We start from the raw sequence: 25,914 nt of genomic DNA, 5'->3' as shown, positions 1-25,914 counted from the left end.
ACTAATGACACGACAATACTACTACTAATTAAAGTGACAGTGGCCCTAAAAGCCCCAATAATTCTTTGCAAATCTACACTGGGTAGGTTTGCACTATAATTGTGTTTTAAGACAAAAATACTATCTCAGAAAGACAGGGAAGCAACATGAAAAATACCAGAAGGGACAACCTAATCTGAATTCTCTATAAAAATCTGAACTAATTTTTTTTAAATGGAATGAATGATGCCCACTCCAAATTAAACAGCTAGTGTAGATGCATCGCAGAGTGAATACAATCCACATACTGTACATACAAGTGCCAAGATACGTGCCCTTTCACTTTGCTTCTTTATGGTAATATTAATAACATGTTTAACAATGCTTTCTCTTTTATCCAAGATGTTATAAATACACAATTTCCCCAAGAATGCTACTCACCTGTGCCCCAGGCTTCCTAATGTATAAATCCATACTCTTTTTCCTTCTGAGAATACATCATTTTGCATTTACAGCTGGTGCATTTACAGCTTTGACCCGCCAGCTGTTTCTGAACTACAACTCCCATCATGCTATGCCACTGGCCATGCTTTATAGGGCCGATGGGAGTAGTAGATACGGCAAACAGCAGCATAGCCAGATTCCCCATGCCTGACTTAAGTCAATAAACTAACAAGTGCAATCCTATAGGTCTCTACTCAGAAATAAGTCCTGGTGAGTTTATTCCCTGTTAAATGGGATTAGGATTGCAGTCAAAAACAGTTTAAAAGAGAGAGAACAGAAAGTCACCAACGGCCTATTTTTTTATTTTATTTTATTTTTATTTAACCGGAACATTGAGCAACAAGCTGCCCGGTACTAAAGTGCAAAACATTTTGTAGCTGAAATATATATATATATGTAACATAAACACGATACTAGATTCAGAAAAACATCAGCCTCTTTTGTTAAAGTTTGATCACAAATCAATTTAGGAAATGTGCTTTTATTGATGAAATGCACAGGAACTTGAATATAGCATCAGCTGCATATTGGGCAATAGAATAATTGGTAACACGGGTTTCATTTAATGCCGTTTGCCGATTAGAGACATGGTTCCACATGGTCTGATGACGTTGTGGTCCACCCTAGACAGCCACTGCAGGGTCGAATGCAAACTCCCAAGCAAAATGACTCTCCGCAGAAGCTTTTGGCTGCACTTGGCAATTCCACATTGTTGAGCTAATTTATACATGTGTGGGCATCACGCAACTATTCCTTCCCACTCTGTGACTCACAGCTCAAAGCATGAACTGACTCTACTCAGAATTTGATGCGAAAAGAAAGCTCTTGCCACGCATACAGGCCATTGCTTGGTGCTGTGGTCCTCACGTCATAAACATGCTCGGGTAAACTTTTCCCTATTAAGAACCTGAGTGCGCAATCTTAGCATCTCCACATGCCTTAGAGTCTCTCTCTCTCTCTCTCTCTCTCTCTCTCTCTCTCTCTCTCTCTCTCTCTCTCTCTCTCTCTCTCTCTCTCAAGCCTTCTTAATCATCATCACTGGAAATGCAATGATCCGCATAACTGAAATCTGGAAACTTGACAGGCAGCTCGCCCCATCTTTTGAAGAGCTTTTTGACAGGAGTTTTCTTGTCGTTGAACGAAACCACAAAATTTTTTATTTGCAAGCAAGGCAGGTCTAGGCCTCGGAACACCATCATATTTCCCCAAACCTGGCGGAAAAAATGAAGGATGACAACTGAGTAAAACAATCGCTGATTATTAGGACAACCAAAATTTAGAAGCCCGTAACAAGACACTTACTTGTCCACAATCTTTGCAGATAATTTCCCAATTGGTTTGATAATCCGCTGCTTTTGCTTGCAGAGTCTTGTTTTCCCTTTTAATATAAAGGCCCCTAAAATGATAGACAAGTAAGAATTAGGATAATACAGGTGACAGCAGTGAAAGGCCAGGCAGGCAAGGGAAGGTGTGTTCTACCCCCTTTCCACTTCTGGGCATTCCTACTGCTCTTGGCTGCCTAAATAATACAAAGGCTTCTCTACCAAGAGCCCTGAGCAGGACACTTACGCAAATTCCGTTTTGACGCTGACATGATGCATGTCTTCAATGACCTGTATGTCTTCTCCTGAACAGGTCAGCTTGGTACAGTTTTTGCAGAGGAACTTGATCAAAGATGGGTTTTCCTTGCATTTCTTTGACTGTTCTTTCCTAGCCTTCATTTTGGCCTCCATCTTGCTTTGCAGCTGAAAGTCTCGTATCTAATGGAGGAACAAAGTGCATATGAAGTCATCCGTCCGCCTACCCCCTGCTCCAAAAGAAGAAGTTACAAGTCTGAGGTGAACCTGAACACTTCATGTGAGGAAACCGATTCAAGAGGCATTTGAAAACGACTCTTGTTTTTCTGTCTATTAACCAAGTAACCACAGTACTAAAACAAACCACCTATGTTATATTGGCTTACTTTGATCTATACATCTTATTTAGTTTATAATTTGCCACAACAGGTAATGACTCTTCCCTTTCCCTCCATATTCTTAGGGCGCTTTACAGGTTAATATGGATCTATTTTATTTCTATTTATTTTTTTTAAATGTGTAGACCCTGCTTTTCGCCATGGACGCAATCCCAAAGCGAGTTCCAACACAAAATAAAAGATTTAAGACAATATGACACCTGAAACAGAAATTAGCAGCAGCAGCAGCACTACATAATAATAATAATTTAATAATTTATTATTTATACCCCGCCCATCTGGGTATAAAGCAATCAAAAAACTTCAAATCAACAAGCAGTTGTTGTTGTTGTTTAGTCATTTAGTCGTGTTCGACACTTCGTGACCCCATGGACCATAGTATGCCAGGCACTCCAGTTAGTAACATGCAATTATTTTAAACTAAAAAAGAAAAAAATGTACCCTCATATTATTATTTTTTACAGCTAAGAATGTTTGAACCAAAAATATATGGGTACACTTGCTCCATCGGCTTTTCTCAAGGCTAAACTAAACTGGTCCATCTGTGTATAAGGCAGGGGATGAGAATAATAATAATAATAATAATAATAATAATAATAATAATAATAATAATTTATTATTTATACCCCGCCCATCTGGCCGGGTTCCCCCAGCCACTCTGGGCGGCTTCCAACAAAACAGAAATTCTAAAATACAGAAATCCATCAAACATTAAAATACAGAGATCCATCAAACATTAAAAGCTTCCCTAAACAGGGCTGCCTTGAGATGCCTTCTAAAGGTCTGGTAATTGTTGTTCTCTTTGACCTCTAGTGGGAGGGCATTCCACAGGGTGGGAGCCACTACCGAAAAGGCCCTCTGCCTGGTTCCCTGTAACTTGGCTTCTCGTAGTGAGGGAACCGCCAGAAGGCCCCCGGAGCTGGACCTCAGTGTCCGGGCAGAACGATGGGGGTGGAGACGCTCCTTCAGGTATACCGGACCGAGGCCGTTTAGGGCTTTAAAGGTCAACACCAACACTTTGAATTGTGCTCGGAAACGTACTGGGAATCTTTCCCTCAGCCTCTTTTAACTTTGCATTCTCACTGTAGGAGAGCCAAGATGAGAGATACCCACCTTCAGGCTTTATATGTAAATGGGGCAGACACACTAAGATTAATTAATTAATTAATTAATTAATAATTTTTAAAAAATCAGATTTATATACTGCCCTTCATCATAAGATCTCAGGGCAGTTCACAGAATAAAATATAGGATAAAAACAAGTAAATAAGTAAAACAAGACAGCAAAACAATAGCCCCCCCTTCAGACACATTTAAAAGGCTATTATTATTATTATTATTATTATTATTATTATTATTTACATAGGATGTAAATCAGATCAACCAAAGCCCTGGTTAAAAAGCAACATCTTTTCCTAGCGCCTAAAGATGTATAATGAAGGCGCCAGGCAATATTCCCTATGGAATATCAATCAGCCAAAGATTAAGAGAACCACCAAACTGAAGTACAATAAAGAGAAACACCACAATGATAGTAACACCGCCACTTAGGATTTGCATACCATTCGCCCTGCCCCACGTTCAAAGCCTTATCTTGTTGCAATCCTGTATCATAGGTTGGCAAAAGTAAGTGAACCAGAATAAAGGAGTGGTTTGAGTGTCGGACTAGGAACCGGGGGCCATGAAGCGCACTGGGTAGTTTCACACAGAAGGCCACAGATTTTTCCTGAGCTCCTCTTACTCTTTCAACCATCTGGTCCTTTCAGATCCATTTGATGCCAGCAGAAGCAGTCAGTTCTGGGGAAGCGGGGGAGCAAAGAACCCCAATCTGCTGGCCTCACACATCAGCCCAGAGCTTTCCTTTATTTGAGAAGGCGACCTGTTGCTGGTATTATAAAGCAGGAGGGTGGGGTGGGGGTGGGGGGGCTGTTCCCTGCCAAAGGATGCAAGGAGGGGCAGCCACGAGGCTCCCTCCCAACATACTTTTGCGAGTTAAAGACCCAACGTGGCAGCTCTTTTTAGAACCAGAGCAGCCTCAGCTACGGTACGGGCCGTTTACCTTACGTATATACTCTTCTCTGGGCATGTCCTGGACACGTCCGATTGCTTTGTGCATCATTCTCTCGCGGAACATGTTGACGCTTTCACGTTCAACAGCTCCGGATTCCCCCGACGCCACAAGCACATAGGTGCTCTCGTCCGCTCGAGCTCGTCCACGAGCCTGGAACAGACAAGGCAAATAGATAAATAGATAAATAGATACAGTGCACATTCAGGTGTACATACAAGCAGGATTCGGGGTCTCCCGAAGGGGTGAGCAGCGATCCTGGATCAAGCTACAAATCTCGTTTCCAGCAGGTTAGCGAGATGCTCCCCAAAAGCCTACAAGTAATAAACCTACAAGACAACAGGACTCCCTCTAGAACCTTGGAATTCAGAAGCATAATAACTCTGAGCAAAGAACTTCTTCCAGTTCCCACTCTAAAGCAATCCAAAGACCAAACTACGCCCCATGACCAAGCGTTGTAAAGAAGCCCACAAAGGTGCACGTATTAGGTAAAGGGACCCCCGGCCATTAGGTCCAGTCGTGACCGACTCTGGGGTTGTGGCGCTCATCTCACATTATTGGCCAAGGGAGCCGGCATACAGCTTCCAGGTTACGTGGCCAACATGACTAAGCTGCTTCTGGTGAACCAGAGCAGCGCACAGAAATGCCATTTACCTTCCCGTTGTAGTGGTTCCTATTTATCTACTTGCACTTTGACATGCTTTCGAACTGCTAGGTTGCCAGGAGCTGGGACTGAGCAACAGAAGCTCACCCTGTCGCGTGGATTTGAACCGCCGACCTTCTGATTGGCAAGCCCTAGGCTCTGTGGTTTAACCCACACCTGTGCTAAAGGAACTGCAGCGGCTGCCAATCACCGCTCCCTGGTCTTGTTCAAAGTTTTATTGTTAGCATATAAAGTCCTAAATAACTTGGGACCAGGTTACCTGAAAGACTGCCTGCACCTGTGTAGGCCTGTAAGATAAATCGTCCGGGGAAATTCTACTCAAGGCACCCTTGCCCTACAGAATATCATAGGGCAGCAACCCCCAAATGGGCATTTTCTGATAACAATTTATTAATTTCACCCCAAACAAAACAAAACAGAAATAAAAACAGCATCAATACAAAATCAAAATGGTACAAAACAAATTGACTCCCCCTAGTCCCTTCCTTGGTTCCATTATTTATCAATGTCCATTGTTAACTTTGAAAATCATTTAAATTACCTATTGTCCATTCATAACAAAATTACAAGTAATCCTAAAACCCTGCTAATGTATTTATCTGTGTACAATGCTTCTGTATATATGCACAAAATGGGCATTTTCTGAATGGAATGCCGTTTTCTCTGCAGGAGATGAAACAGAAAAACCCGTAAGATTGGGCAGTTTCATGTGATTTAACCCCACAAATTTTTGTTTGAGCTACTCTTAAACCCAACCAGAAGGGCGGGGTATAAATAATAAATTATTATTATGTGCTTTCATACTGCTGCTTTTTAAAAAAATGATTTTAGGTGGTATTTTGTTTTAATAATACTCTTGTTTTTTCTACACTGTATACCACTTAAGAAATTTTTGAAATATTAAGCTGTTTAGAAATCCTATGTTTTAAATAAATGAATAGTTACTAGCCAGGAAAATAAAATGACTACCCTTCTAAGATGCTGAAACCCTGTGTTTCCATGCTGACTGTGGAAGAGGAGAACCATCTGATATGCCTTCACCATATCATTCCTACTAACAACAAACTGAGTGTATGAGTGCCAACAGGATTAAAGCAAAAAAATGGAGCTACTAAGAAGTAAGAGGTGGGATATTCACATGCTTGGGGAACCCCAAGATTTGTAGAAGTACAAAACATCTTGAGGGCAAAAGTCTCTAATGGGAGCAGGGAACCCTACCAAAACCAGCTTGACTAGGAATGAGAATTCTTGGTCACAAAATGCAGGGTGGAGACAAAACATTTAAAACAGAGAAGGGAGAATGAAATGGAGTGTTCTGGAAGATGGCATGGCCAGCTGCACCGCACACTGAAAAGGAGAATTCTACTGCAACAACATTATTTTGCAAGTCCCACGTGATTCTTGACTGATTCTTCAATGACCGATTCAAGCAACATCCCTAATAATTGATTCCTAAAATCAAATTTATTTCCTCCAGCATCATATGGCCTTTAGGATTGCAAAACATAATCTCTAGGGTGATCAGGGAGAAAAGAAATCTAAACATACAAATGGGGCATACCTGCATCATAGCTATTTCATTGGTAACAAGGCCATAGCGGATAACTATGTTACATTCCGGGATATCCAGGCCTTCTTCTGCCACAGTAGTAGCAATAAGGAGGGTGACTTTTCCAGCACGAAATTTTTCAATGACTTCCTTTTGTTCATTCTGTGGAAACACGTTGCAAACATGTTCATTAATGGAAGGAAAAATGCATTTGACACCTAATCAGCAAGTCATGGGGGTTTGGCGAGTTGCGCATAAAGTTTCTGCACTTACATATCCAACATTGCTTCTGAACCAATTTACAAAGGAGCCCAACTTTCAGCAACCATAACACAGGGCATAAACTTTCTCAAAAGCTTTGAATGGATAATACTGGTTCTTCTACAGTAGGGGGATCTAACTCAACTGGGATTGATGGACAGGAGACACAAATACAGTTTCACACACAACCCACCTCAAAAAGATACTATACTAGTAAAATTCCAAGTAGCTTCTTACGGATTTCACATGAGATCTGCTCTTAAACACGGTCCTCTGTCCTTTCCCCCTACTTGACTGCTTGGAGGTACTAAGTAGAATCTTCCTCTTTCTGGAAAAGCTTAGCTGTTAGAGGAGCATCTCTAGGTTTTCATGGCCTTTCTTTGGGTTTCCTTCTACAACAAGCCTCTTGGTACTAAATGCTGGAAGTGGATAAATCAGAGGAGGCATGGTGGCATTTCTAGCCCTTTCTTCCAACTAGCTACCTATCCTGAATGTTCTCCATTGGAATCTATTTATTCACTGAAAAGCTGTGAATTCCACTTTCCCCCATCAATAATGGGCGAGAAAGAAGAGTCAGAACCAAAGGACCCCTCCCCAAGTCTTGTTGCATTCTACTTCTTAGCCATCTCTCCCCGAAGGCTTGGAGTAGACTTTGGTGGGCAAGAACTGCTCGCCTCCTACATTTTCTCCTTCCCTGGCATCCTTGCACTTCTTCGTCAAGGATTTGCACAGCTAGAGGTCCAAGCACAAGATGTGCTAGTGTCGCACTGCCTGGCATCTTCTCACTTCTTTCCTAGGGGTGCTACTTCAGCTTCTGGCCCTGAGCAGCTTCAGATCCCAGCTTGGGACGTGGCTGAACAGTGCGGCAGACTATCAGGTGTCCATAGGAGGGGACTTTGTAGGCCACGAGGCAGCCTTCCTCGAACCCTCGTGTTACATCACACTCCTCCTCTTTGCTGCTCTGGCTGCCCTTTCTTTTTAAATAGAAAAAGCACAAAGTGGGGAAACAAAAATGGGATTTGGGGCTTGTTTGCGGCAGAAGGAACTGCCCTCCTATTTTTGTCATAGCTGCCAAGTTCTCCCTTTTTTTAAGGGAAATTCCCTTATGCTGAATAGGCTTCCTCACGAGAAAAGGGAAAACTTGGCAGCTATGATTTTTGTATTGACACCAGATTACAGGAGAAAAATGAAGCGGGCAAGATGCTAATCTTACAATTGACTTTCTCCAAGAATATCACTTTTTGGATCTATTACCGCTTATTCCTGGGGGTTTATTCAAGTACTCACCGAATCAAATAGTCAGGATGAGAACAGGTAAGGATTCCTACTTCACCTATCAGAGAATCTCTTCCCTCCCAACTGCGTGGTAAAGAAAAATATGATAATACATTTTACCTTCATTCTTTACCTGAGTCATGGGCTTAAACTCACTATTGTGTCCGGCACCAATAAGATAGTGAGATTTCACTTTAACGTCCTCAAATTTTGGGTCCTCTTCAATCCACTGATGGAGAGCAACAGCACTTTGCCGAGTCTTTGTGAAAATGATTCCTCTGGGCTCAGATGTCTTTGTGAATTCTTCCATTAATGTTCTACGCAGCTTGGTCAGCTTTTCGTTTTCATATTTTGCTTCTCTGGTTAAATGTTGTAGCTCCCTCTCTTTGGCTTTAAAAAGAACAGGCATAAATGAATAAAACACTGAACCTAACTTGTCACCCCCCAGAAGTTATTGGACTACAACTCCCATCTGCCCTGACCATTGGTCATGTTGGCTGGGGATGACCAGAGTTGGGAGGGGGGGTCCAACATCCTCTGGAGGGTAACCTGTTGGGTATATGTGATTTATAGCCTATAGCACATAGCAAATACCAACATTCAATATAGGATCACAATGGCTTCATTGCAACACAGAAATGCTAGTACAGATATTTAGTCTGTACAAAAATAAAAAATAAGTAAGGCCATCATACTCAATAAAAGCTTCATACTTGTCACCACCTTGAGCACCATTGGGTAGAAAGGTGGGATACAATTCAACAAATAAGCAATAAATGATACTTAGTGAAACTTGAAAGATTTCATCGGCAAACAATGGAAGGAAGGAAGGAAGGAAGGAAGGAAGGAAGGAAGGAAGGAAGGAAGGAAGGAAGGAAGGAAGGAAGACAGGAAGGAAGGAAGGAAGGAAGGAAGGAAGGAAGGAAGGAAGGAAGGAAGGAAGGAAGGAAGGAAGGAAGGCAGGCTGATGGGCAAGACCAGTCAGATGCTAATTTCTGAATCTGGTGCTGCCATTTTATTGCTTGATCAACCTGCTTCTCCATCACACCAATTAGCTGCAAACTACTAATTAAGGAACAATTAATTAAGCTTTAATAATAAAAGGGTGTGTATGTGTTTTGAGTGTCACAATTAAGAGGGAAAGGTGGCAGGGCTTCTCATTAAGGATATGCTTTAACTGATATTCCCCTTACTATGTAAGCCAGGCATCCCCAAACTCAGGCCTCCAGCTGTTTTGGGACTACAACTCCCATCATCCCTAGCTTACAGGACCAGTGGTCAGGGATGATGGGGACTGTAGTCCCAAAACAGCTGGAGGGCTGAGTTTGGGGATGCGTGATGTAAGCCATGGATGGGAAATCTATGGCCTTTCAGAAAAGCAGTGGACAGTGGGACAGGCATAATAACAACAACAACAACAACAACAACAACAACAACAACAACAACAATTTATACCCCTGTGGCTTACTGGGAGGGAGAGGCAGTGACAAGGTTGGTGCAGTGCAAATGCTCTGGTGGAACTGATCTAGCACTGCAGTCCATGCATTTGCACCACACTGAATTCACCCTTTCCCCTATCCCTCCTGGTAAACTGTAGCAACTCCCGATATGGGAGGTTCCTATAAGCACCCCCACCCCAACTGCTCCTGCTCCAGAGAAATCCCTTCATCAACTGGCCATGCTGGGCGAGGCTATTGGGATCAGTAAATCAAGCAACATTTGGGCTTCCCATCTCTGCTGTAAGTGAAAGGCAGCACGCAATAACCTAGGATGCTAAAGCAAAGGAGTCCCACAGATGCAAATTTCTGATGTCATCACTGTGTCCCTGTCAGCCACTATGTTCAAGCCCCTATATTCTGGAAAGGGTGACCTAACTACAAGCAATGGTCGGCTTTTGGTTCTTATTTTCATTTGCACAGAGGTTAGTGGAAGAACGTATGGCAATTTGCCAAGGGTCTCATGCTTACCATAAAACAAAGCTATAAGAAATGCATCAGTTTCATCTGGTTTTGATGCTCCTGGCTGATCCTCATTGTGTTCATTCACTGCCATCTTCTTACTCTTTTCTTCCGTGTAGAAGCTTTTGAGATGCTTATACGCATCCATCATTCGGGTGGTGTCATTAATCATCAAGGCATCGTTGTATTTCTTCAAATGCTCTGCACAGACCCGCTGCTTGCGATGCTCTTCTTTGGCAGCTAAGGGACACACACACACACAAATTTTACCAAACCAACAGGCAGATGTCTGGGAGGTTTGGTAAAATATTACAAAACACTTTAAAACATGGTTACCTTTCTTCTCCTCTTGAATCACCCACTGCTCATAGGTCTGAGATCCATACTCAGCCCTTGGGTTGAATTCACAATAAGTCTGGATCTCTGTCATTATGTTTATGAGTTTCTCTCTGAACGGATCCTAAAAATGAAAAACACAGGCACTCACTCATTAATGAGGGAAGGGATACTCTGCCAACATCAACAAGGGATACGAATTCCTTGTTTTACATCATCACTGAGAGAAAATTTATATAAAGTACATACTCCCCTAGACATGAACAAAATGGCCCAATTACTTCACAGCAAGCCAATTAACAAGCAACGAATGGTTATGCTTATGCGGCTCATGAAAATGGACCCCAGGTTGCCAGCCGGGATACAACAGAGGTGCAGAGAAAAGTGTCGCCATTCGCAGGCAACATGACTGGCAAATTCATTTATGGTGGTGAGTTGAGTTGAGGTGCCACTGGCTCCCATCTCCAATTAGCTTCTCAAATACTTCCAGGAAAATGTTAAAACCAGGGCCATAAAGTCATTACCTGAAGTTTAATTCCTTCCCCATTTAGAAGCGAGAACATGGGCAGCCAGCGTGATGTCCTCCAGATTTTTTTTGGGGTTACAAGTCCCATCATCCCCGACCAATGGATATGCTAGCCAGGACTGATGTGAATTGGGAGTCCAACAAAGGGAGTGAAGGAGGAGCAGGTTAGCTGTTCCTTAAGCCCTTCTACATAAAACTTAGGGCCTGTTGTAGGGAGGAAGCTAAATCGACAATAAGGTGTTTTGTATTTCCTGGGTGCATGGAAAGAGCAGAAGGCAGGTTGCAGTGCGGAAAGCTCTCCCAAGCTTTTTGAAAAAGGAAGCCTTTCATATACAAACACTTCTCTCCAGGGCTGTCTTAAGCATATCTGGCACTGTGGTGCAAAGCTCCCTCCCCGTTTCCCAGAGTTTTTTAGGGAGGAAAGTGCTGCTGACGGGGCTGCAGGAGGTGGGCCGCGGCTGGAGGGCGGCTCCGCTGGTGGGGAAGAGGCGGAGGCTGGACGCAGCGCCTCCCAGCTCAGCTGGCCGCTTCGTGCCACAGTGGCCATGGCAGACGGAGGCTCCAGGTGCGGCGCTGCTTCAGCGCGGCATGGCAGAGGTGGACAAGGGCAGTGAGCTGATGCTGGGAGGCGCTGCGTCGAGCCTCCGCCTCTTCCCTAGCACCCTCCAGAACTTGCCCTGCACCACTAGCCTCTATGGGTAAGACGCCCCTCCTTTTCTCTGTATAGTGTGCATATCGAAACAGATGGAAACCTCCAACTGAAATGAAGTCTTGCTTCCGTGATAACGCAAGGACACAAACTGCAGGTCACAGAAAGTCCCCTGGATGGTTTTCGGTGGCCCACGGATACATACTCCTGCTTGTTATTTTGTGGCCCACAGAAACATAGGTTCACTTATTTCGTCTTGCTTTGTTGTGGTGGCTGTTTGACTGAGGGTGCACACAAGGGGGAATGCCTTTCTTACACACTCTAAAACTGTAATGCCTGCCCTTGTGGTTAAAACACTATGGCTATCCTTCTGAAATGTGGCAGGATTCATGCTCTCAGAGGAGGCGACTTTGCAAATTCCACCCAATTCAATTCTGGCCCAAAAGGAAACAGGTTATAGCTGGTTCCGTTTGGGGGTGGGGTGGAGGGGGCAGAGAAAGAAGCAGACTTAGATACAGTAGACCCGAAGTTGAATCTCATAGCCCATGAAGTACCTTGCTTCAAGGTGGGCTCGCTTCTGAAGCGCCAGATTTATTATGAAGAGGCAAAAGCAGACAAGAAAGAAATTCAACGAGAAAAAGCCACAACAAAAATTCATACCTATATGAAGTTTACTGCCTGTAATGTGTTAAAAGAGAATATGATGAAGATGATGTATAGATGGTATCTTACACCAGTAAAGTTGGCTAAGATGTATCACAAACAGGATAATAAATGCTGGAAATGTAAGAAAGTAGAAGGAACCTTTTACCACATGTGGTGGACTTGTCCCCAAGTAAAGAGCTTCTGGGATAAGATTTATAATGAGTTGAAGAAAGTGTTAAAAAACACGTTTATTAAGAATCCAGAAGCTTTTTTACTTGATATTATAAGAAAGGAATTACCCAAGAAAGATATTACTTTTTTTCTGTATGCCACAACAGCAGCTAGAATTGTACTAGCAAGGAATTGGAAATCTGAAGATATACCTATGGTGGACGACTGGCAGATGAAGCTGATAGAATTCATGGAACTGTCTAACTGACTGGGAGACTCCGGGACCAGGGAGAAAAATCAGTGGAAGAAGATTGGAGGAAATTTAAAGTTTATTTAGAAAAGAATTATAAGATTAACAAAATTCAATAAAGGATTTGGAAGTATAAGGAGGTTGCAGGAGTAAGTTAGATAAATGTTATATGTGTTTAGATTCAGATATATGATTAGATGATATTATGCTCTTACGATTAAAATTATATCATGAGGTTTTGGAAATTTTTGTTTGAAAAGGGATTAAGAGTAATATTTAGAATAGATAATCAAGAAATAGAATGTTATTAAGATTTAGAAAGCGCTAAGTAAGTGATATATAGAAACGTAGAAGGGGGGAAAGGAGGAAGTCGACAAAGACATGGAATATAAGATTGAATGTTTTTATTTTGTTTTTGTTGGATTTGTTGGATGTATATGTTAAGTCAGTTGCTTTGTATGTTTTGTTATTGTAAAAAATGTGTGTGTGTGTGTGTGTGTGTGTGTATATATATATATATATATATATATATATATATATATATATATGGGGGGAATCCATACCTTTCTCTTGTTGTCTGCAATCTCAAACTTCTTGGAGGGTTCTTTCACCTGATCCTTCAGCTGTGGGGCATGTTCTTGAACTGTCATAATTCCATCTGCATCAAGATTGGCACATATCTGGAAGCAAGAAGGTTATTACAGACATGGCACATGCATTTTGTGAGTAATGCTGCCTAAAGATGTAACATTTCTCCCCGTGAAATCAATCTTAACATATATTTTCTAATTAAGCTTTCACTACCTCAGATGATTAATAAGGGTGCCCAGCCATGAATAAATATGTGCACAGTGGTTTTTTGGCTTCAATAACAATGTTTTGCCCAATCCAAACTATAGATTTATGGCCGTGGCTTTGATTTCTGGCTACCTCATCCTCTGGTTTTCTCATTCCCAGCTGGCCTTTTCCAAATCCTCCCATCTCCGCTTTTGCAAATAGGCAAATTAATGTTGTTATTGTTTGGTTATTGTTTTTTTTTTTAAAAAAAAACAACAACCAACCAACAACAATAAATTTAAAAAAGCAGTCAAATCCTAATTCAACAAAATATAGGGGGAAGCGGGGCACATTGACGCACGGGGCACATTGATACACCAACAATATTTCAATATGTATCAAGAAATGTTATTTGTGTCACGACATCACTAAAACATGTCTATACATGTGTGAGTACAACAGTTGCAACCGCGCTGCCCGCCAGTTAGCCGCTGGCGTTTGACGAGTGTAGGTGTGTTTTTAGTATGGCCAACTACAAAATTGTGTGAAATGTCAAAGCGATCCAACACTGTTCATTTAGTTAAGATTTAAAAATACCAAAGGCAAGTTATTCCACGCAGTCATCAGGATTACACATGATTTTAAAATAAGTTCAGTGGTTTTATTAATAATTGTTAAGTCTTTTTTTTGAAAATGTTCACTGGGGCACTTTGATACACTAAGACATTGATACATATAAAAACCCTGCTAGTGTACAATAGTGCCCCAATATACAAGTTTGCATGAAATCTCTAAACTCATTAAATTTGAAAAGAAAAAAAACTGTTGTTTACTACGTGGCCGAAGTCATTTCTAAATACAGGTATGACTGATTATCAAGTGTCATATCTCAGGAAAAAACCAGGATCTTGTATGTTTGTTTTCCCCATTGTAGAAGATAAGGCAAGTGTTGATTCCAAGGATGCTGTTTTGCCATTGCCAAAACCAAATTTCCCGAAGGGCACATCATCTCTTTATACTTTTTCTATGGACTTAAGGGGAAATAATGTGCAATAGGAGCTAAACGTTAAGTAATTATCTTGTTTTTTATAAGCATTCTGTTTAAATTACTATTTTTAACTACCTAATGTGAGTTCTTATACTTTTTAAGTTTTTCCAAAGTTTTTTTTAAAAAATGGATAGGTGTTTGAGGAAAGATTAATATACAATAAGTTTTGGTGTTTTTTTTAAGAAAACCTGCCATAAAGTCTATGATGTGTGAAACACTGTTAGTTTTGATACGTAATTTAGATTTCAAGTAACAAATTGTAAGGCTGATTATGATCTCTCACAATAAAAATTGTTTTTTTCATTAATTTTTTGCAAATAATTACTGTTCTCATACAATTTACGCTTTGTATCAAAGTGCCCCGACAAATGTATCAAAGTGCCCTGTAGGTGGGGCAGAATGATACAACCCCCCCCTTTTTTTTACTGGTCATTATCTTCTAACTTTAATGGTTCTTTTGATTGGTATTATAAAATTGATTAGTTATGCCATGCATCAAGCCCAAAAAATTATTATTTGACTCATTTTTGTTACATAAAATAGGAGATTGAATTTTTCTGTATCAATCTGCCCCACATCCCCCCTATTGGGTTGGATCCAGACTTGACCTTCCATGGTGACTTACTTTCAAAATATGCTGCTCAGCCTTTGCCGCATTTTTTGCACCTCCGACCCCAGGTGAAGCTGTCAGTCCCAGAACCTGAGCTTGTGGAGAACACGGCTTGCCCTCTTTCCTCCGCTTCTCATTGTCCCTCTTCTCTTTTAAGTATTGGCGCATGATATTGTTATACACCCCTTCCTTCTGAGTGTGATGGCATTCATCAATGATGATCAGGGAGAACGCTGAGGAAAAACATTTATTTGTTTAATAAGGTGTCTTACCAGCCATTCACCATAAAGTCCCAGGAAGGATTACAACTTTTGTTTGGGATTAGGGCCCCCATTTCCATTAGAACACACACACACACCTGGTTGCTTGCAATAAACCCAGTCCAGATTGGCAGTCTGCTTAGTTTGGCCCTGAGAGACATAATGCACAGTGCACAATCCTAACAAGGTCTACTCAGAAGTTCGTCTGAAAAAAGTGGACAGGTGAAGCTATAGGGAACCTGGCAAAGGGCCTTCTCGGCAGTGGTGCCCTCCCTGTGGAATGCCTTCCCATCAGATGACAAGGAGATGAAGAACTACACAACTTTTAGAAGACATCTGAAGGCACTTCTGTAGTGGGAAGTTTTTAATGTTTGACGTTTTATTATGTTTTTATGTGTTGGAAGCTCCCATCAATTGTTATTGATGATGATTAAAGCATTCCACAAGAAGCATGTCCCAGTTTGAGATCTAGCGGCTTCTTTTCTTCCAAAATCTAAGTGTCTGTTTTAAGCATGTTTCTAAAGGCACACAAACAAAATGTGTTTAGGGCCTCAGAAGCACGGACAGGCACACCGTTATCCACAATAAATACCTTTTAACTGAACTCCCTCTTCTTCGTCCTGGTCTGCATTTTGCAATGCATTCTCAAGGATCTGAGCTGTGCAGATAATGACATCGTTATCTGTGACAACTTTAGGGAAGGAAATTTTCAGCTGAGAGGCACCGCTCAGCCCAATGACTCGATACTGATGCTTCAGAAAGGGGTGAAATTCTTTCCGGAAATGCTGCTCCACCAATGGCACCTAGGAAAAGATTTCCAACCAAGAGTTGGGGATACAACTAAGCCCCTTCTGTAATAATGACCTTTGTTTAAGCTCTTTGTGCATTTGCAAACTACACAATAGCATCCAAAGCCCGCTAAATGGTTTTGGCCAAAGGTTATGCAAGCTTACCCCAGCTAACATGAATCACAGAACTGTAGAGTTGGAAGGGATCCTGAGGATAATCTAGTCCATGTGTAGGCAAACTAAGGCCCGGGGGCCGGATCCGGCCGCATCGCCATCTAAATCCGGCTCGCAGATGGTCCGGGAATCAGTGTGTTTTTACATGAGTAGAATGTGTGCTTTTATTTAAATTGCATCTCTGGGTTATTTGTGGGGCATATTTTTCTTCAAAATATAGTCTGGCCCCCACAGGGTCTGAGGGACAGTGAACCGGCCCCCGGCTGAAAAAGATTGCTGACCCCTGATCTAGTTCAACCCCCTGCAAGGCAGGAATATGAACTGTGTTTCCGCTCAGAATGAAGGATTTCGTTATTTTGGAACCAAAATGCCTGCCATCCTACAGTTCTGTGCTTGCATGACTCACATACCTGTACAGGTGAAACTCGGAAAATTAGAATATTGTCAAAAAGTGCATTTATTTCAGTAACGCAATTTAAAAGGTGAAACCAATATATGAGATAGATGCATGACATGCAAAGCAAGATATGTCAAGCCTTTATTTGTTGTAATTGTAATTATTTATCGTTAGGTGGGTCAGTTATAAATGAAATGTAATTAATGAAATGTAATAGCAATGTTTATTTTTGCATTATTGTAACTATTTGTTTTATTACTGTGGAATTTCCAAAAGAAAGCATTTGTAAAAATCAAAAGAAAAATAATAAATAATAAGTTGCATTACTGAAATAAATGCGCTTTTCGACGATATTCTAATTTTCCGAGTTTCACCTATAAGCAGATAGCATAGCAGTTCTCAAAACTGTCTCCCCGCCCCGTTGGACTGCTTGAAGTTTTGTTGGGCACCTTGGTGCAGGCACAATTTTACAACTTTCTGGTAATGCTTTAAGGAGAGGCCACATCAACATCATTTTTATGAAAATCATTGGCTGTAGACTAGGGCAGGGTTTCCCAAACTCGGGTCTCCAGCTGTTTTTGGACTACAACTCTCATAATCTCTGACCACTGGTCCTGCTAGCTAGGGATGATGGGAGCTGTAGTCCAAAAACAGCTGCAGACCCAAGTTTGGGAAACCTTGGACTAGGGTCTTATTAGCCTGTTTGATAACCCAGCCCTGGTTCAAAGACAACCTCGATCTTAACTGTCAGAAAAAAAGTACATCGAGCACAGGGCCAGGTACAGATATTCTCGATGGTTTTACAAGCTTTTTGAGGACCTCCTAACATCGCAGACCACTAGTAGTTCATGGGGCCCAGTTTGAGAACCTGTGGACAGCGTACCTTGTTGACAAGCACGATAACTTTTGCAGGCTCTCCGGCTTCCCTTCTCTTATCCAAGTGGTTTTTGGCAATGTAGACGGCCACTCGGGTCTTGCCACTGCCTGTAGGGAGGCACAGGATAATATTCTTCCCTTCCAGGGCAGGCTTGGCAACCTCCATCTGGTAGTCTCTGAGAGTCAGCTCTGGCTCTGGTGAAACTCTTGTCTCTTCATCCTCAGCATCATCTGCAGGTGAGAGAGACCAAGAAATAGAAAAGCATTCTCCTCCTCCTCTATAATTTCCGCCATGCAGATTTAGGCGCAAGCCAGAGATGCCCCTGTTTTTTGACCAATGATAACTCCTGCCTTCTCCCCACAACTGCAGAACTGTTTGTGCGAACACCTTTCAGGCCACAACATATGGCTGATGGGCTACTAGAATTTCCTTTGGGCATCACAGCTGGTGTCAATTCATTCTTGGGATGCACAATTTAAGGCTCCAATCCTGTACGCCATAGGTGGGAACCTTTTTCAGCTCAAGGGTCGTATCCAGAACAAGCCCAACCAGCCACTGAGGGCAATTCTTGGCAGGTGAGCAGGAGCAATTCAAATATTAATCATGGTTGTTCATATTTCAACATTTGAATGAAGTGGTTCTATTGTGCATTTTAATGACGGTATCTTTTAAAGTATTCCGTATTCTAATCAAGTTATTCAATTAAAAATTTTGTATTTGTAAACTGCTGAAAGGTCATCTTTGCATTCAGTGGTATACAATTTTATGAGTAACAACAGTAAAAGCAATTGAATTTAGGTTTGCTTGATGTTTTATGATCTTGTCAAAAGAATGTGGCCTGTTACTGACTAGAATTATATCCATTTTATCCGCACAACAACCCTGTGAGGTAGGTTAGGTTGAGAGCGAGTGACTGGCCCCCCAGGTCACCTTCATGACTGTGTGGGGATTTGAAGCCTGGCCTCCCAGGTCTTATTTCCAACATTCTAACCATAAGGACCTAAGATGGACCTGCCGGATCTAGTTCAGCATCCTGGGAGGAAGGGAGGGATATTAATTTATCAAATAAATTGGGTGGGTCCAATACAAACCAAACTACTAAGTATTAATAACATTTATTCGTCCGAAAAACTGAAGGATCCCAAGAGCTGTGCTGAATTACAGAGAATTACAAATTGCCCTTCCTTAAATTGATATTTGCATCCTGTCTGTCTCCAAGGCTTTGAATGTCGCCAACAAATATTTACAATTTTACGTCTTGAGTTGGGAGGGAAGAACACACGCACCCTGCTGCCCAAATTACAGCTTTCCTCCGAGCCTGCTATAAACATCCTCTAGGTGACGAGTGCCTTTCGAATGCAACCCACAGGGCAGCTGGCACTTGCGATGGGCTCCTTACTGGGAAAAGCAAACAAACTGCCATCAGCCACTGGGCTTTGGGCCAATGGGTGGGTGCTGCCCGTCCCTTTTGGTACAAAACAGTGCTAAGAGGAAGGTGGTGGTCTGTCTCGGACCTCTTGTTTCTTGAACAGCAGGGGAAGCAGGGGAAATCCTACATTCCGTCAAGCAGCAAATCTTGGGGGCAGGATGGAGAAACAGAATCCACACTCTCTTTCTCTCTGATCCTCAAGCAGTTCTGATCTCACGCATTCATTTTGATAATATTTTGCTCACAATGCTAGACAGAAGAGCGCCGTGGTTTCTACCTCGACAGCCTACAACAGGCATCCCCAAACTGCGGCCCTCCAGATGTTTTGGCCTACAACTCCCATGATCCCTAGCTAACAGGACCAGTGATCAGGGATGAAGGGAATTGTGGTCCAAAACATCTGGAGGGCCGAAGTTTGGGGATGCCTGGCCTACAATGATGTGGCTTAAATTCTCATTCGCCCAGCCTTTGTCGGCATAATTTAGACAGTAAAATCATAAAAGAGAAAGGAAAAAGGGGGGTGGAATCCATAAATCATTGGTATTCCAGACATATTAGAAGCATAAAACATATAAAAGACTCAAAAGTCACCATTAAATAAAATTAAGTAGTTTTAAATCTCGGCTAAATATCCTGAAGCAGTCCTTTCAAGAATACCATCCCTCAACAGATAGTGTAAAGGTTTCACATTTTAAATAGAGTTCCGTGGAGAATGTCATATACCTGAATCACCGTTGGCGAGGCTGCCCCGACCGACAATCTCGCTCACATCATTGACACTTGCATCCAGCAAACTGACGTCAGAATCTGGAAGACACAATTCAGAAATGAGGGTGTAAATATTTTGTGATATGCAGTTACTTCTATCATAGTTTAATGTGCTCCGCATTTTGATAGACCAAAACGGTCTCCCTCTAATCTCATTTTCAGCAAAGCACCTAGAGAGGGGAATGTGCTGTTCACACAGCTCAGGCTATCTTAGGTGAATCAGCTGAAGCAAACCTGAACCTTTCCATGTGCTCAAAATGCTTATATTGCCCTTGCCTGATTAGATTTACCAGCTCTGAAATTCTTGCTTAATACTAGCGACACAACCTTGAATGCAATACTGTATCTAGAATTAAACATAGGTCACAATGCGACCTGATCAGACTACATAAGCCAGTAATGCAAGAAAGTATTTGCCTAAGACTGCAATCCTAAGCACATTTTACTAGGGGGTAAAGCATTATTTGCCACTGCAGGGCTTGCCTCTGAGTAAACATGCATCAAATGGTGCGGTAAAAAACCAACCACACTTTCCTAACAACGAATTGGTAAGGATGCCACCTACTGGTCAATGCTGAGCTTACCAAAAGAGTGCAAGAGAGCAAGTCTGAAAACAGATGTCTCCATCCTGAGGACAGGTGGGAACCTTTTTCAGCTTGAAAAATTCCACCCAATTTGTTTTAATGTGCTGGTAAACCACTTTGGGAGCTCCACTACAGGGCAGCTCCCATGCTGCAACAAAGTAAATAAATAAGCTTTGTTTAAAAAAGCAAGAGCTGACAGGTTACCTGAAACTGCAGAACTCCCTCCACACGATTCTTCTGAGGCATTCTCCTCACGGGTGAAGCTGCACCCCAACTCAGCACCCTGCTTTGGATTCTCAGGTACATGAGGTTCCTCGGTGCCCATAGTCTCACCTGCAGGCATCCCGTTGACTATTTGCTCTGTTCACATGAAACAAAATGTTACGTTGCAACATCGGAGATCAGCCCCCGTACGCAGGCGAGCAAAACAGACAATGTGGGGACACAACAAGGCAGGGAGATAAACCACAAGGTAGAGCAATGTCACATTTTAAACTCAAATTTGAAGCAAGGTGTTGGAAGAGCTGTGCCCAGATCTTCTATCGTTTTCCCCAAGGTGAATGCAGACCAAGGTGCTGTAGGAGGGAAAGTAGGCATGTATGTTTGTTTTTTAAATGTATTTATTGAGTTTTATTAAGCACTAGTGGGAAGTGCCTGGTGCTGCCTGGGATTTTTAGAAACCAATAAATACTATGATGTTCAAATGGATGGTGTAATTTTTGAGTTTGGATCTGTCATGCCAAAAATCAGGTAAAGTCATGTCTTGGTCTACCATCTTGGGCAGTTGCTTAAAATTGTATAAGCGTGTTTTAAATGTATTGTTTCTTACAGCACATTCCTGTGCACATCTCCTCAGAAGTAAGTTTCACAGAGTTCAATAATTTTTAACATGTGATGTGTACATACATTGGACTGCAGCTTTCATGTCAAAATTTACACATATGCAGTTCCCAGCATGTGTTTATTCACACCTTCTGCCCCCTCAACACTTTTAAAGCTCTGTGTCCAATTGCTCTCCTTTTTTGAGTGAGAGCTTTCCACGCAAACACCTGCTCTTTGGCGCTCAATCGGAGCAAGTGCCAATCTGAGTTTTCCGTGGATTCCCATTTGCTCCAATTCAGCTTTAAAGAGTGGGTTTTCACAGGGAAAACTCCGGAACAAAGAGAGATAGAAAGAAATGAGTGCTTGGACACAGAGCTTTCAAGTGCAGACAGAGTCTGGAAAGTGCAGGGGAAAGGTTAAGTGTGGGTAAGCCCTGTGTTTCTGTTTCCCCAGAGCAACTGCAGACCCTTCATGTACAAAGGGAAGTCTAAGAACTACAGCTTTTCGAAACTGTAAGATCGTTTTTCTTACCCTCTTTATGTCCACTTAGGATATTTGCGGCCTCTTCATGCCCAGATCCGCCCAGGGCCTGCAGAAATGGCGACAGCCACTCTTTCTTCTGCACTACTCTGCCTAGCAGCTCCCTCACCGCTGCTGCATTCCCTGCTGCTGCATCTTTGGCTCTGATCTGGGTTAAAAGAAAAGGGAGGATGGAAGGAATACTCACACTGATATTTCTGTAAGATGTATCACAGTAATCCGTTCCGGAAGTCCGTTCGCAAACCAAGGCGCAGCTTCCAATTGGCTGCAGGAGCTTCCTGGACTCAAGCTAAAGCCACATCGGACGTTCGGCTTCCGAAAAACATTCGCATACCAGAACACTCACTTCCAGGTTTTGCGGCGTTCGGGAGCCAAAACGTCTGAGTACCAAGGTGTTCAAGAACCAAGGTACGGCTGTACCTATAAAATAGGTTCCTTTATTGCCTTGCAGAGGAAATACTGGATTAAAGGTATTTCCGTGGGAAGCTGGGTGTGTGCAAACCAGCGTTCCATAGTATGGTCCTCTCTTGCTCCTTTGTACCATGGTTCCCATCAACTCCAGCAAGAATGGCCATGGTGCCTGGGGCTGGTGGGAGTTGTAGTCCATATCATATGGAGGACCCCAGGCTGGTATAACCGTTAGTGAGAAAGGGGCTCATAAGGCCTGTGTTTTCAAAAATGCAATTTCCGTGGGCAACAGCACAACCTGGACCAGTAACGATGCATTTCACGTTCACAGTTTCTTCTGGGAAAGGAACTTGTCACACCCATTATTCAAGCTACCTGTGAGAAATGGAGTGTTTCTGAGTGTGAATCAAAATGTAAAGCTTTTCCTGCGCTGTACTATTCCAGGACTACGATGGGGACAGAATGTTCTGTGCAGGTGGGGAAGAATCCTTCCATGTAATAAATAACTTGTCAGGAGACAGACTGCCCTGAATATTTGTCTGCAGAATGCCTATTTCCCAAATACAGTCGTACCTTGGCTCTCGAACACCTTGAGACTCAAACGTTTTGGCTCCCAAACACCGCTAACCGGGAAGTGACTGTTCCGGTTTGCAAATGTTCTTTGGAACCCAAACGTCCGACAGAGCTTCCGTGGCTTCCAATTGGCTGCAGGAGCTTTTGCAGCCAATCAGAAGCCGTGCTTTGGTTTCCAAATGTTTTGGAAGTCAAATGGACTTCCAGAACAAATTCCGTTTGACTTCCAAGGTACGACTGTATGGGAAAAACAACAACACAGCAACACTAGGTAGCAATCAGACCTGCAATTCCACCCTGCCGCCACCAGCTTCAAGTGGTGCAGTCCAAGGAAAGCCTTTTGCCAGTCGATTCCACAGAATTGTTTGTTTGTTTGTTTGTTTATTAATTATACCGCCCTTCAACCTGTAAATCTCAGGGTGGTTCACAACATAAAAATACAAGATAAAAGCACAAAACGCACAATAAAAGTAAGTACAAAAAACCCACCGCCACGAAAGAATAAATCCCCCTTGACAATGAATGTTGAAAGCGACATGTAACCTGATCTTAATGTGGGGATGGACCGTCTAAACTTACCCTAAACATGTGAAGTGATGAGAGAGAGAGAAGAGAGAGCTCAGTCGATATAGAACACGAGACTCTTGATCTCAGGCTGGTAGGTTCGAGCCCCACTTTGAGCAAAAGATTCCTGTGCTGCAGGGGGTTGGACTAGATGACCCCTGTGGTCCCTTCCAGCTCTACAATTCTGTGATCCTATGATATATACCCAAATACTGTACCTCCCTCTCTCTCTCTCTTTTGAGTGGGAGGGGGGGTGGATCATGGACGAATTGTTTCAGGCAGCGTTACCTACCCGCTCCACGTCCTCGTCGGTAAAAAGCTGCTCCCTCAGGCACAGTTCGGCCACCTGCGTGGCTCTCAGCTTCTCCACGAGTGTGCTGGAGAACAAGTTCACCAGTAACTTGCCCGTGTCGTCCATGGCCTCGAGGGAAGGCGAGGGCAGCTCGCTCATGCTGGGGTCCACGTAGTCGGCGGCGCTGAAGCCGCCCCTCGACAGCGCCTCGTAGAATTCCTGGCACAGGCCGGCCGGGCGGCGGTCCTTCTCCAGGGCGCGCAGGAGCCGCTCGGCCGCTTCCACGTCCCCGTGGTGGTCCGCCACGGCTCGGATAGCATCTTTCTCCTCGTGGGGCAAAGAGGGCATCAGGTCCAGCACGGGGGCCACGCGCATGTTGCTCTTGATCCGCCGTCTGAAGCAGAAGATCAGGTACAGGATGCACTCGTCGTGGGAGGGAGCCGCCGCTTCCATTCTGCTGTCCAGGGTCTCTTCGCGCTGCCAAGAATCTTTTTCTCTCGCTCGGTCAGGAGGACCGCCCCGCCTGCACGTGGGGAAGGGCGATCGTGGCTGTTGCTTTCCCCCAAAATAGACAAAACCAAAGCCAAGCAATCTCTCCCGTTGCTCTTGGAAGTTTTGTTTTTCCTGGACGCCGGAGCGACACTCCGTTCTTACCGACTGCTTCGTTTGCCACTGGCTAAGGCGACTCCGCCGGCCGCTTCTTATAGGACATGGCACTTTCGGTTTCTATTCTCGTCTGGCGCTCGGTTTCCAAACGCTAGTAGGCTTTTTCCTGCAGGCGAGTTTCGCTTTGCCGTGCTTTCCCCGCAGCACAAAGGACGCAACCATGGCGATCCGCCTTTCCAGGGCCTGAATCAACCCACGCAATCCTTCGGAAGGAATGGTGGTGGGGAACCTAAGTCTGTCTCTCCAGGGGTGGTTGTAATCCCATGCCCCGCTCCCAGCTAGGATGGCCAATACCGAGGCATGACTGGAGTGCAAAATGTCCAGGATCGCAGGTTCCCGTCCCTGCTGCATCCAGTTTGGCTCAAGGCCCTTGGGTCACTTCCAGGGGGGGGCTGTTTATTGAGCCTTCATTCAGATTTGTTTACTGGCAGGTTACACAATAGGAGTTTATTGACTGTCTCTATTTTCTAGCGAGATTCAATCACATGCCTGGTAAGTAAAGCTGTATTGAAGCACTTGCGGAACAATTCCATTTACACACACACACCAAAATAGAGAGAACTTTTTGCAAGAATGTTCAGGGGAAATGCACTTAGGGAAGACTTGCTTGACACACTGGCTGTTTAACCTCCCTGCAAACAAATCAAAATGGATGCTTTTTAGCATGGCACGTCCACACTCACTATCCATTTAAAAAATCACAAATGTTGCTTGGTTTCTAGAAACTCCCTAGCACACACTACCAATGCTCAGTAAGTCTGGAAATTTCAGTGTAATGTTAAGCAATTGTCAAGCCACACTTTCCAACACATTTGTCCATAACTTTTCTTAACACCCAGAGCCTGTCTCTGTGTGTGTGTGTGTGTGTGTGTCTCTCCCCCCCCCCCCCCCGGTTATTTTTGGAAAGTGGGTTTGTGGTGCAAGGAAGGGTGCTGAATCTACTTCAGTTGTAGTACAACATAAATGTGCTGGTATGTGACTGAATCCCACCCCCAAAATAGCAAAGGTTGGAATCTTTGTGGTGTTTTCAGCCAAAATGGCACGAGTCGTGTGCACACTTGGAAGTGGTTCCTGTTGAATGAAGTGAGACTGCTTTGGAATAAACATGCTTAGAATCTGCGTGTAAGAGTGCTTTTACAAAATAAATCAGTTTTTTAAATAAAAAAAGCCCTCCCTCTAATTCAAGTGCATGAACTTGAGCTAGTGCTGAAGGGGATTTTATCACACAGGGCTTCTTTAGGTTTCTGATTCACAATAAGAAAGAAGGGAAGTATCGTTACTAAGAAAACAAAAATACAAGTGACTGGCACTCTCCCTGATAATAAGTGCATCTTGCATTTCTCACTGTTATTTTCCCTCTTTATGGATTTTTAATCTAAGGAAGGTGGTAAATGGCTAGCTTGCATTGAAAGCAAAATCAGAACCTGTGGCCCATCATGTGAGTCGCTGCTTATGCTCCCACAATTGGAAGCACTCCAGACAATCAAGTGCAGAATCCTAGAGATTGAATTCCAAACCCTTTGCACT

General features: G+C 43.1%; 1 protein-coding gene across 2 annotated transcripts; it reads right to left on the bottom strand.

Annotated features, from left to right (window-relative positions):
* Window positions 1–778: 778 nt before the first annotated feature.
* On the bottom strand, window positions 779–24,395 carry IFIH1 (interferon induced with helicase C domain 1). Of its 2 annotated transcripts, XM_035132608.3 has the most exons (16): window positions 23,722–24,395; window positions 21,876–22,032; window positions 20,727–20,882; window positions 19,894–19,977; window positions 17,748–17,971; window positions 16,098–16,308; window positions 15,261–15,478; window positions 13,374–13,490; window positions 10,570–10,693; window positions 10,243–10,473; window positions 8,409–8,665; window positions 6,752–6,901; window positions 4,518–4,679; window positions 2,053–2,243; window positions 1,786–1,879; window positions 779–1,694 (listed from the first exon to the last, which is right to left on the bottom strand). In XM_035132608.3, the coding sequence occupies exons 1-16, from the start codon at window positions 24,172–24,174 to the stop codon at window positions 1,509–1,511; spliced, it is 3,015 nt and encodes a 1,004-aa protein (XP_034988499.2). In that variant the 5' UTR covers window positions 24,175–24,395; the 3' UTR covers window positions 779–1,508. The 2 variants fall into 2 exon arrangements, with proteins under 2 accessions (XP_034988499.2, XP_088517182.1); XM_088661056.1 differs by lacking the exon at window positions 4,518–4,679.
* Between the last annotated feature and the right edge of the window lie 1,519 nt (window positions 24,396–25,914).

The sequence above is a fragment of the Zootoca vivipara genome, chromosome 1 (assembly GCF_965207765.1).
Source record: "Zootoca vivipara chromosome 1, rZooViv2.hap1.1, whole genome shotgun sequence".
Classification (NCBI taxonomy): Eukaryota; Metazoa; Chordata; class Lepidosauria; order Squamata; family Lacertidae; genus Zootoca; species Zootoca vivipara.
The sequence above is the reverse complement of the archived record's forward strand: the minus strand, read 5'-3'. Positions and strand labels throughout refer to the sequence as shown.